This window comes from Pongo abelii, chromosome 2 (assembly GCF_028885655.2).
Source record: "Pongo abelii isolate AG06213 chromosome 2, NHGRI_mPonAbe1-v2.0_pri, whole genome shotgun sequence".
In the NCBI taxonomy this organism is placed as follows: domain Eukaryota; kingdom Metazoa; phylum Chordata; class Mammalia; order Primates; family Hominidae; genus Pongo; species Pongo abelii.
In genome coordinates this window covers 166,717,345-166,730,163 of record NC_085928.1, presented here as the reverse complement: position 1 = coordinate 166,730,163, position 12,819 = coordinate 166,717,345, and the positions used below count along the sequence as shown (strand labels likewise).

Genomic DNA, 12,819 nt, shown 5'->3' with positions numbered 1-12,819 from the left:
TATTTTACAAAAATTAAAAATGAATACTGATTGCAAATTACAGTACTTTATTTCTGAAATAGCTACTGAATAAATAATAAAAGCAGATGATTATTTGAAACAGAATTTGCAGTTAAAAAATGAATGCTAAGGAATCAGAATATGTAGGCTGCAGGTCAAATCCTGTCAAGAACTATGTGAACTTAGGATGGAAGGAGAGAATGTTCACTGAGTAAATAAATACAAGCTAGGGCGGTATGGTATAGGACACTTTCTATATATTAACTCTTTTAATTCTTACAACTCTGAGAATAACATAGAATAATAGAAGTATTACTCCCACTGTCTAGATTAAGAAATAGGCTCAGAGAAGTAAGTAACTTCACCAAGATCATAGAGCAACTACAAGGTGGAAACAATGTGTATACTCAGGTGTTGCAGGTGAACTCTGTAGCTCAGTGTGTTTACTCTCTTTTTCATGTAACCTGTCCCCCCCACCCCTACATCTATACAGCATAGTGGGCTCAGGGCATGGACTTGGTATTTAGTTAGTTTCAAAATATTTAAGGATTGTCCAGATAACTTGCTGCTAACGATTTCTAATTTTATTTCATTGTGGTCAGGAAAAATACTTTGTATGACGTGAATCCTTTTAAACCTATTGAGACTTATTTATAAGCCAAAATATGGTCGATTTTGGTAAAAGGTTCATGTGCACTTGAGAAGAATGTGTATTCTGCTGTAAAATTGAGAATTCTATAAATACAATTTAGGTCAAGTTTGTTAACAATATCGTTCAATATATCTGTTAATAAATTTATACCATTTTACACTGTATAAATCCTTACTGATTGTCTGGCTATTTTTCTATCAATTATTGAGAGAAGGAATTGATATCTTAGGCTCTAATTAGTGAATTTACTTCTCCTCACAGTTCTATCAGTTTTTGCTTCATGTAATTGTAAGCTCTGTTTTTAGGTGAATGAATGTTTAGGGTTATTATGTCCTCCTGGTGAACTGACCCCTTTGTCATTATTAAATATCTTCCTTTAATCCTAGCAAAATATTAAGTATTCTGATTTCTTTGCTGTGAAATCTACTTTGCTGATAGTAATATAGCTACTCTAGCTTTCTTTTTTTTTTTTTTTTTGAGACGGAGTCTCGCTCTGTGGCCCAGGCTGGAGTGCAGTGGCCTGATCTTGGCTCACTGCAAGCTCGGCCTCCTGGGTTCACACCACTATTCTCCTGTCTCAGCCTCCCAAGTAGCTGGGACTACAGGTGCCTGCCACCACACCAGGCTAATTTTTTTTTTGTATTTTTAGTAGAGATGGGGTTTCACTGTGTTAGCCAGGACGGTCTCCATCTCCTGACCTCGTGATCCACCCGCCTCGGCCTCCCAAAGTGCTGGGATTACAGACGTGAGCCACCGCACCTGGCCTCCAGCTTTCTTCTGTGTTTCCATTCTTTACTTTTAATCTATTGTGTTTTTATATTAAAGTGCATTTCTTGAGAGCTTATTTAGAAGTTCTAGCAGGGGAGGAGCACAGCTACTCGTATACCCTTTACAGAAGAATGTGGTTCTCCTCTATCAAGGAAGGTCATCCTCTTCCACCAGAACACGTGCAGCTTCAAGAGGGTCACATATAGAGCAGTAAGGGAGGATGGGGACACCTGCTTAGTCAGCCAGATCAGCCAAATCAACCCTGGTAATCAACAGAGTGACAGATGTCACAGCCAGGTCTCCCTCACATCCTAAAGTACATTTCTTACAGGCAACATACAGTAAGGTGTTACATTTTTATCCAAGATAAACATCTCTGCCTTTTAAATAAAATATTTAGACCAGAGCTTAGCCAACTATGGCCCACAGACTAAATTCAGCCATGCCCATTCATTTGTATATTGTCTATGGTTGCTTTTATATGTTACAATGGCAGGGTTGAATGGTTGTGACAGAGACTGTATGTCACACAAAACCAAAAATATTAACTAACTGGTCCTTTATAGAAAAAGTTTGCTGATCTCTGGTTTAGATCATTTCCATTTAATGTGATTATTGATATAATTAGCTTTAAATCTACTATCTTGCTATGTTTTCCATTTGGCCCATCTCATCTTTTTTCTCTTTCCCTTATTTTCCTGTCTTCTTTAGGATTGCTATTTTAAAATTCAGTTTTGTCTCCTTTATTGGCTTATTATCTATAATTTTAGGGTTTGGAGAATATATCTGTAATTCAATACAGTCTACTTTCTAATGACATATCACTACGTGTATTGTATAAGAATCTCACAGTAATATATTTCCACTTCTACCCTCTCAGCCATTGTGTTATTATTGTCATATATTTTGCTTCTATGTTATAAATCTCATCAATTATATTTTTAAAAATTTAAATAATGAAAAAACACCCCATATCTTTACCCACAGTGTTACTATTTCTGGTTTTCTACATTCCTCTGTGTAGATCCATATTTCCATCTGGTATAGCTTTCCTTCTGACTAAAGGACTTCTTTTAACATTTTTTATAGCGTGGGTCTATTGGTAATACATTTTTTCAGTGCTTTATGAAGAAGCCTCCGTTTTACTCTCATATTTGAAAGATATTTTCACTTGGTATGAATTCTAGGTTGACAGCTTTCCTCATTGCCCCCCTAACTTTCTTTTAGTACTTTCAATCCTACTATCTTTTTGCCTGCATTGTTTCTGATTTAAAAAAAAAATCTGCTGTCTTTTTCCCTCTCTATATAAGGTCTTTAAAAAAATCCAGTTGCTTTAAAATATTTCTTTTTATTACTGTTTTGGACAACTGGATTATAATTTCCCTTGGTGCACTTGGTTTCTTGTGCCTGAGGCTTATTGAGCTTCTTAAAACTGTGGGTGTTTAGTTTTCATTAAATTTGTAAAACTTTCAGTCATTATTTCTTCAATTTTTTTTGTTCCCTCTTCTGTCTCTTGTCCTTCAGGAATTTCAATTATACATATATCGGGCCTCTTGAATCTGTCTCATGGCTCACTAATGTTCTTTCTGAGGTTTTTGTTTGTTTGTTTTTGTTTTGGAGTCTATTCTATCTTGTTTTATTTAAAAAGTTTTTCTATTGCTGTGTCTTCAAGTTCACTAAGCTTTTCTTCTGGAATGTCTAATCTGCCATCAATCCAATCCAGTGTACTTTTAATTTCAGATAATCTAGTTTTTGTCTCTCAAAACTCAGTAACTGGTCTTTTTTATATCTTCCATTTCTCTACTTAACATGGTCAATTTTTTCTTTAGCTTCTGGGTATATGGAATACAGTTATCATATTTGTTTTAATGTCTTTTCTGCTAATTCTCACTTCTGTGCCTTTCTGGGTCAGTTTTTATTTATTGATTTTTCTTTTCATTTTGAGCCCTATTTTCTTGTATATTTCCATGGATGGCAATTTTTCACTGGATGCCAGACATTGTTAACTTACCTTGTTTGGTGCTAGACATTTTTGTATTCCTATGAATATTCTTGAGCTCTGTCCTAGGATGCAGTTCAGTTTCTTGAAATCAGCTTGATTATTTTAGGTCTTCCTTTTAAAATGTATTAGGCAGAATCAAATCAGCATTTCATCTAGGGCTAAGTATTCTCAACTTGTGATGCAAGACCCTTTTGAGCACTTTATCCAGGGCCTTATAAATTACAGGTTTTCCAGTCTGGCTGATGGAAATGCAAATTACTGGCCATGTGCGAGTATTCAATACTCTCTCTGGCTCGGTCTGTCCCTGGCTTTATGTCATTTTCCCACATGTACACATTGATCATAAACATATGCAAGGCGGACTTTTTGTAGATCACCAGTGTTCTTCCTCTGTGCAGCTCTCTCCTGTGAACACTATCTGTGAACTTTAGCCACCATGATCTCCCAGGACGCTGCAAGGTTTCCTCAACTCAAAGAATCTGACAAGCTCAAACTAGATTCCCACTCCCTGTACCATGACCTGAAATTTCTTTCAGGGCACTAAGTTATGGCAATCACAGGGCTCACCTTGTTTGTCTTCTGTTTCCAAGAATCACTGTCTTTCATTGCCTGATGTCCAATGTCTTGAAACCATTGTTTTCTATTGTTTCCTCACTGTTTTATTTGTTTTAGGTAGGAGGGTAAATTTGGTCCCTGTTACTCCATCTTGGCCAAATGCAGAAATATGGAACTTTGTATTTAGATAGATGGAGGTTGATTCTCAGCTTATTTCCTGCCTTTATAACTTTGGCAAATTACCTAACTTCTGTAAGTCTTTTTATTAATGTGCAAAATGGAAATAATAATGTGATAATAATGAAAATTACATTATTAATGGACATAATTTTTGTTATCTAGATTAGTGGTTTATGAGATGATCTCCATAGGCCACTCCTGATCTAAAATTTTCAGATTTTATTAATTCAATTTCTAAAACTGCATTTTTAAAAATATAAAAATTAAAGCATGTCCTCAATATTCCTTTTATCCATGTTTATTATGCATAAATTAAAATTGATATTTTATAGATAACAACATTATCTGTGTCACATTTTGTATGTCAGAAATTATCCCTTTTAATTTTAATAATAGCATACTAAAACACATTAGGAATTATTAGGTCATTTGGTTCTTTAATTTTGAAAACTAATTTGAGATTTTTTTTTTTTGCCTCCCTTCAAAATTGAAATTGACTATTTCTTGAAGTAAACTTTTCTCACCTGCATTTTCACTCTCAATCTAGTCGCTTCAGCCAAGAAATAAGGTTTTGTTTGTTTGTTTAACTACTGGTTTCTCAAAAGCACTATGTACTATTTTAAATGAAGTCATTAGTGCAATTCTAAAACGTTCTTAAGCGTGACGTCTTGATGATAATCTAAGAAAATATTTGCTTAGAATTTGCTTATTGCACTAAAAAGTGATAGTGATTAAATAATGCGAGTTGATCATGTAAGCAGTGTGGCTATAGGATTTTTTAATTACAAAATTTTAACTAAATAGTAACAATATTGTACATTTAAAGCCAATTTTAAAGGTTCAGCATCCACATTAATTTGCTTTCTTCAAGTAGTAATACTTGAAATAAATAAAAATCCATGACAATTAGTAAATATGTAGTTATTTTAAAATGTGCCATCCTTGTTGCATAGCAACTATTGATCTTATTATGTGCTTTTTACATACTCTAAAATAATTAAGCACAGACACAAATTGCTATCTACTTTTTTGCATGTTAAAACCATTTAAGCTATGAAGTTTATTTTTATATGTGTATTATATATTTGTAAAAAGAACATTTCATTCTTTGGCAAAGGCACAGTGACCCAAGAAGGAGATGACAATGTCATATTAATGATTCTCCTTTCTCATGAGAAGACTTTTAGAGAACTTTTTATTCATAGTCTCAATAGCTAACACAGCCAAGGCATAATTATTAGTCCTTTGCTTTTCTGGTCTGGATCTTGATTTACTGTTAGCTAAATGATAACATTTATTAACAAGAAGTCATGCCCTTTCAACCAAATGAAATGTCCATTTATACTATAGAAAATTATACATGCCAAAACACCTCTGCAATATAATTAATTCATTAGAAAGATATCATGGTCCTAGCAAGAACTTATAGAATATTATATAGAATCATTTTTACCACCAAATTAACTTAATAGCATAAAGCAAGAACATAAATGCTTTTATATGTCAGATGCTAACACTAACTTGTTTTACTCTGTGTTAGCACCTCAAGGACAGGGTACAGTGAACAGAAGTACTAGAGGGGATCATAAACAGAGACCTTTTCTCCAGTGAAGTGTATCTGAAAACCCCTAGTGGGGTGTGAATATGGAGGTGGGAAATTTCTACAAAAGCAAAAGCAGGCAAGTTTACTCCATCATACTAAGAGAAGGACCTCAGGAGTTTGAGAAGAGGAATGACTCTCTGAATCTCTATCCACGTTAATTCCATTAGTAAAATTTCTGAGTCAAAAGACGGGAAGTTTACAATATCTCTTGGTACATATTGACAAATTGCTTTCCAAAAATGTTGCTTTAATTTGTAGTCCCTTAAAGAGTAGGTATGAGAGACGATCTCACTAGATCTTAACCACAGTGTTAAACTATTCTATCAGTTGGATGGATAAACAATCTTTCATTGTTCTAATTTGAATACTTTGGATTATACAAAATAGGGTTGATAATCTTCATTTTCAATTTTTAAACATAGATTGGTAAGAATAAGGAAAGTGAATAAGTGCAGACCAGTCAGTTGAATACCCTGAGGCTAATAAAAATGAGAAAGAATTAAAGAAGCTGGGCCTTAGAGAAGAAGGAAAAGAAAAGGCCTATACTACAAAATAAAACAAAATAAGAATGAGACACAAATAGCAACATTAGTCCATATTCTCCAATTTTGTTTTGGTCCATGTGGTACTATTGTTACAGTGATCATTTTTATTATTTCGTGACTGTGTACCCTGATGGACAAGGGAAGGGGTACTTATTTTTAGAGGGCTACTATTGGCTGAGTATGGCCAACTGTTTGAAGATTGGAAACGCAAGTGACAAATTTAAAATTGTCTGAGGCAGCAAGAATACCTAAAGGGTTTCAGTATGCTGGATGGCAGAGTCAGGGATTCCTGGTAGAGATGTTAGTTTGAAGGAGGCCACTGCTTATTGCTGAGGTTACAAGTTATGGGGTCCAATCCCCAAGGAGAAGAATCTGATAAATCCAAACAAGTTGTCAGGACTTCAGTCAAACAATCTGAATTTTGGCGACCAGCTCCATTTCTAGAGGAAAATTTAAGACATAATAAGAAAACTAAGGCAGAAGGCCAGTGCTAGGCATAGACACCAGTCACGAAAGAGAATGAGCTGGGAATGCTTTAGGTCAGTGTGTAGAATAGGGCCCAGGGATCAATCAAGGAGTACTGGAAGTTTATGGCAGAAAGATGACTGCTTTTAACTCAATGACTAGAGCTGTAGATGGTCTGAGAAGGTACGGACTAACAATTTTTAAAATATTACTTTTATTATTTAAAATTATGAAAGTAATACCTATTCATTGTTGAAACTCTGAAAACTATAAAAAAGTCCAAAGACCAAAACCAAGGCAATTTTTTTTGTTCTCTAACAGCAAATATTTCTCCGTAAATAATAGCAAGCTAAATGCTTATTCATTTTACTTTGTCAGGGTATATATGTCAAAAGTCCAAAACCAAATAATTCTAAGACATTTTCCATTCTTTTATCTTCTTATAGGAGAAGAAGAGAAGTTGTAAGAATTATTTCCCTGGTTTTAAGAATATGATCAAATGTAGATTGTGACAGTTGATGAGGAAATAAGAAAATATTTAGAAGCAAAAAAAAAAAATGCTTTTGCATGAGAACCAAGAGCTATCTTACAAGATTCCAAAATGTGTTATAATTTTTTATTCTCCATTATGTTGTCTAATATTTTGGAAAAGACACATTCCATAAGCATGTCTGGTCTAGGAAATTCCAGATGGAATCAAAAGTGTGCATAGAAGCAAATAAATCTATCTGGAAGAGTCTTCTGACAAATGGTCAGAATTTTTAAAACGCAAATAGGTTGCATGCTGATGAAAGCCACACTACCATTACCTTCTCCTTCCAGTTATCATCACTCAGCAGCTTCTGTCTAAGGGTTTCTTGCAGCTGCTCGATGCTTTTCTGATGTGAAATCAGCATCAATTCCCTGAAAATCATAAACCCGACAAATGAGTCAATACTTACCCCTAACACAATTCCTAAGTTGTAGTTCCTGGGTCAGAAGATATTACTTCAAAACATAGTCTGTTTATTTTCTTTAGCAGTATATATGCTGCTACTACATATCATTTTAACTATTAACAGCAATTTGCAAGTGCTGCATATATGGTATTTTTCCCAGGCTTAATTTTTGCTTAATAAGCAATAAGATATTATTTTGGCAATAAACACTAACTACATATGCAGAGTCACAAATACAATAAAATGTCTTCTGGCTGTTCATGTGTGCAAAAAATAAAATAAAATGTTATAAGTTGTGGTTCAAAAAGTATAAGACTAAATTCTAAAATAGCACCAGACAATATTTGTTTTCTTTAAAAAAGGAAAATATGTTGGGATATGCCATTAAGCCAATACATGTTAGCAGTTCCTGTGAAATTTTCTTTTCTTTTACTTATCTTAAATATTGATAGGAACAAACCAAATTAAGTAGAGAGATGTGTGATGTCAGGGATGCAATATAGCATAAACCATATTAGAAATTAGAAAACATAAAGATCACTTTATTATCTTAATCCACATAAGCAGATCTTAATGCTTAGCTTGTGATCTTCTGGATGGAAGTAAGGACAGGAGGAAATTAAAGAGAGAATTTCACAGGGGCACTGAAATTAAGATAAAAAATTAACAGTAGCAGCAAAAGTATGCTTATTGATCAGGGATCCTTCCTCCTTGTATGATCACTATGACTCTTCTCATGTTCTATGTATGTGATTTTTCTCTATTGCTCATTCGTTCTTCTAATCCTTTTGTTTTTCATCATCACTCTCTTCCTTTTAGCTCTGACCCTTCTGCAAAAACCTGTGACTTTCATTTATAATTGCATGTTCAACATCTCCACCCTAATGATCCATCAACACCAAAAATTTTATACATCAAAAACCAAAATAAACATCATCTCCTACAATCTTTCCTTTCCTCCTGACTTCTGAAAACCTTCAAGGGTCATTTCTGAAGGTTTGAATCATCTCTGACATTTCCTTCTCTCTCTTTTACTACAACCATGCAGTAGCAAGTTCTATATAGTCTACTTCTTTGGGGTACCTCAAACTATTTCCTCCTTTCCTAATACCAAGACCCAAGATAGGCAGAAGAAAGTAAAAAATATCAGAGTTGTAATCAATGGAAAACAGAAAAACAATAGACAATATCAGTGAAACAAAAATTTGTTTCTTTGAGATCAATAAAATTAATAAACCTCAAGGTAGACTAATCAGGAATAAAAAAGAGAAGTCAGAAATTACTAATATCAGAAATAAGAGGGATGATACTACTACAGATCCCTCAGATATTAAGATGATAACACAGAAATATTATGAGCAGCTTTATAATAAATATTATGAACAGTTTTATGTCATTAATTTTGACAACTCTGATGAAATGGACAAAATTTTTAAACAAACTACCAAAGCTCACTAAAGAAGAAATAGATAACATGAATAGCTGATAATTATGGTAAGTTTAATTTACTATGAATGTTCTAAACTTACATGTGCTTATTAAAATAGCCTCAAAATATATAGAGCAAAACTTGATATAATTGTACAAAGAAATTCTTAAATCCACACCTTAGTGGTAGAATCTACCACAGATTTCTCAGTTATAGACAAATCAGCCCAGGACCACCACATATGTCAATGGAAGTATAAACTGCACAACTCCAGACTGTTATGGTGAATGTCTTTGCTATAGTTGTGTAATGTAGCAATCCAGGGTAAAGCAAAGAAATAGTTAATTAAAGATATAGGAGACTTAAGGTTCATAAGATAGATTTAAGGTTCACATCTAGAACCTTGTACACAATTAGTGGATAAATACATCATTATTTTCCAGCTCATATGGAACTGACCACTTCTAGGACAAAAAGTAAGTTTTAGCTAATTTCAAACAATTGTTATACTGCAACCTGCATTGTTCAATATGGTAGCCACTAGCTTCATGTAATTATTGAGCAGTTAAAATGTGGCCAGTTCACGTTAAGATGTGCTATAAATGTAGAATACTAACAATTTGAAAATTTAGTACAAAATATCTAAAATACCTGTGATAACATTTTAAGACAATTACATATTTAAATAATATTTTGGATAGTTTCAGTTAAATACATTATTAAAATTGATTTTACTTGTTTATTTTTATTCTTTAATGTGGCAACTAAGCATTGTAAAATTACATATGTAGAAGTATAACATAATACTTCTATAGAATAGCACTGTGATAATGTATATTCCATGAAAACAAAGAAATGTCCATAACAAAAGATAAATAGCTTCAAGTATTTTTAAAATTTTTAAATGTACTTTTGAATAGCTCATGAGTCAAATAAAAATCACAATTGGTATTTGAAAATACTTCGAACTGAACAATAATGAAATTATTAATTACTATCAAAACGAATGGAATAAGGCTACAGCAGAATAGATAAATTGTGGTATACCTTAGCATACAATATAGATGAAGAAATGAATAATCCTCAGCTACATAAAACTTTATAAACAAATCTCAGAAACATAATATTGAATGCAAAGAACAAATTAGAATGATACATATGGAATGATTTTATTTATGTGAAGATAAAATACATGCAAAATCTAACATTTTTTAGGAATACAAACATGCTTGGTAAAATTATAGAGAGAAACATGGACACAATAGATGTTATCTGTAGGTTTTTGTAGATGCTGTTTATCAGTTTTAGGAAGTTTCCTTCTATTCCTCATTTGTTGAGAGCCACAAAATGCAGGCTGGTGGTTTTCTCTGAGGAAGGAGAGAATGAGATGGAATTGGGGAGAAGCAAAAGAAAACTTCAAAGATAATGGTAAGCTTCTTTTTCCTAAACTGAGTGGTTGATACACAGATGTTCACTGTATTGTAGCTCTTTATATTTGATACCTGTATAAACCTTCAATGTATCTACTCAAAATTTATTAAAAAAAATAATTATTGATACAGCCAGAGGACAGAGTAGAATGTGTATGTGGAAGAAAGAGAATTCAAGGTAAAAACCAAGGTGAAGAAATGTGCAGGTGACTTGTACGTCACTCTCCTGTGTAATGGGGTTTGCTGTCCTCTCTGAACAAGGCAGTGTCATCCAGCCCTGGAGATACAGAGGTGAATTAGGAAGGGAGAGTCACTGTTCAAATTGTGCTCAAAATCCAGCAAATGTAAAAGGGAGATCTATTAACGTGTGAGGCAGACCCAGCAGGCTTGATGCTTGCACATTAGTCTTTAGGCTGGAAAAATGGAAGTGAAGAAAAAGGAATAAAGAATGAGGACAGCAAAAGTGAGATTACATCAAAAATTTTACTCAGGGCTTTCTTCCAAATATCTGGCCATTCCTGTCTCCTTTGCAGAGTCATCTTCCTCTAATGCAATCTAGCTGCTGACAACTCCCAAATTTTATCTCCAGTTCAGATCTGTTCCTGAGTATCTGAGTCATGTATCCAACTCTCCACCTGACTGTTTTACTTTATTTTAGAAACATCTTAAGTTTAACGTGTATATACTCTCAGCGGCTTACAATATCAAAGTTTATTTTTCTTGGATTATGTTTTATCTGCTTCCTTGCTCCACATTTTGTACCAGGTTACAGCCCAGGGAGCAGCTCTTACTTGAGAATGCTGTTATTGCGGCAAGAAACAAAACAAAACAAAGCCAAAACACAGAATCTCTTAAAGCTTCTGCTTAGAATTGGTATATATCACTTCTCTCACATTTCATTGGCAGAACAAATCAATTGACCAAGTCTGATAGCAATCAGGTGAGGATAGCACAGTCCTCTCACTGGGAGGTGCACTGTAAGTCACCTGACTGGCACCAATGGACTCCATCACAACTCTGAAATCCCACGGGAAGCCTACCCTAAAGGAGGGGAACATTTCTTGCTTGGACTGTGATTCTTTTTACTGGCAGTAATTTCTAAGTTCAATTTTTGCCACAGCTTCTAGCTTTCTTCTCTGAAATGGGCCTCTTTTTCATTATCTGGCTTGGCCACATCTGAAGAAGCTATTAGGTTTTGCCCTTGGGACACCAACAGCTTTCTCAACTTCCTTATGGTCTGTAGATGGTGGGTGGTTAAGGGGGTTGCCTCTTTGTTTGTTTATTTATTTATTATTATTATTTTTGAGACAGAGTCTCGCTCTGTGGCCCAGGCTGGAGTGCAGTGGCGCGATCTCGGCTCACTGCAAACTCCGCCTCCCGGGTTCACGCCATTCTCCTGCCTCAGCCTCCCGAGTAGCTGGGACTACGGGCGCCCGCCACCACGCCTGGTTAATTTTTTTTGTATCTTTTTTAGTAGAGATGGGGTTTCATCGTGTTAGCCAGGATGGTCTCGCTCCTGACCTCATGATCCGCCCACCTCAGCCTCCCAAAGTGCTGGGATTACAGGCGTGAGCCGCCGCGCCCAGCCGCCTCTTTGTAATCCATCACCCCTGCCCCTCTCCTCCAGGCAATCAGTGCTTTGGTTTCTGTCACTATAGATTAGTCTGCATTTTTGGGATATGTAGATATATTCTGAAATACTGTATATTCTGAAAATACACTATATATATATGATTCTGAAGTCATACAGTATATTCTTTTTTGGTCTGGCATCTTTTACTCAGCATAATTATTTTAGATTCATCCAGGTTGTACCTTATTGACAGTTCGTTCATTTTATTGCTGAGTAGTGTTTCATTGTACAGATACACTACAATCTGTTCATCCATTCATTTGTTGGTTAACATTTAGGTTGTTGTATATATTTTGGCTATTAGAAATTAAGCTGCTGTCAATACCTGTGTACAAGTTTTTGTATTGATACATGGTTTCATTTGTCCTGGGTAAATACATAGGCATGAAATGGCTGGGTAACAAGGTAGGTATATATTTAACTTTTAAAGAAACGTCCAAACTGTTTTTCTAATAAGTTGTACTATTTGACACGCCTACCAGTAGATTATAAGAGTTCAAGTTCCTCCATATCTTTGTAAACACTTGATACTTTCAGGTTTTAAGTTTTTACATATTCTAAAAATGTACAGTAGTATCTCATTGTGGTTTTAGTTTGCATTTCCCTAATGAGTAATGAT

At 34.5% G+C, this 12,819-nt stretch overlaps 1 protein-coding gene across 6 annotated transcripts in view; it reads right to left on the bottom strand.

Annotated features, from left to right (window-relative positions):
- Positions 1-12,819, bottom strand: part of LEKR1 (leucine, glutamate and lysine rich 1) — a 228,002-nt gene that overhangs the window by 32,565 nt on the left and 182,618 nt on the right. For all 6 annotated transcript variants that reach the window (XM_054552893.2, XM_054552894.2, XM_054552891.2 and 3 more), the window contains one exon: positions 7,580-7,673. In XM_054552893.2, coding sequence (XP_054408868.2) covers positions 7,580-7,673 — 94 coding nt within the window. The remainder of the gene's footprint in view (positions 1-7,579; positions 7,674-12,819) is intronic.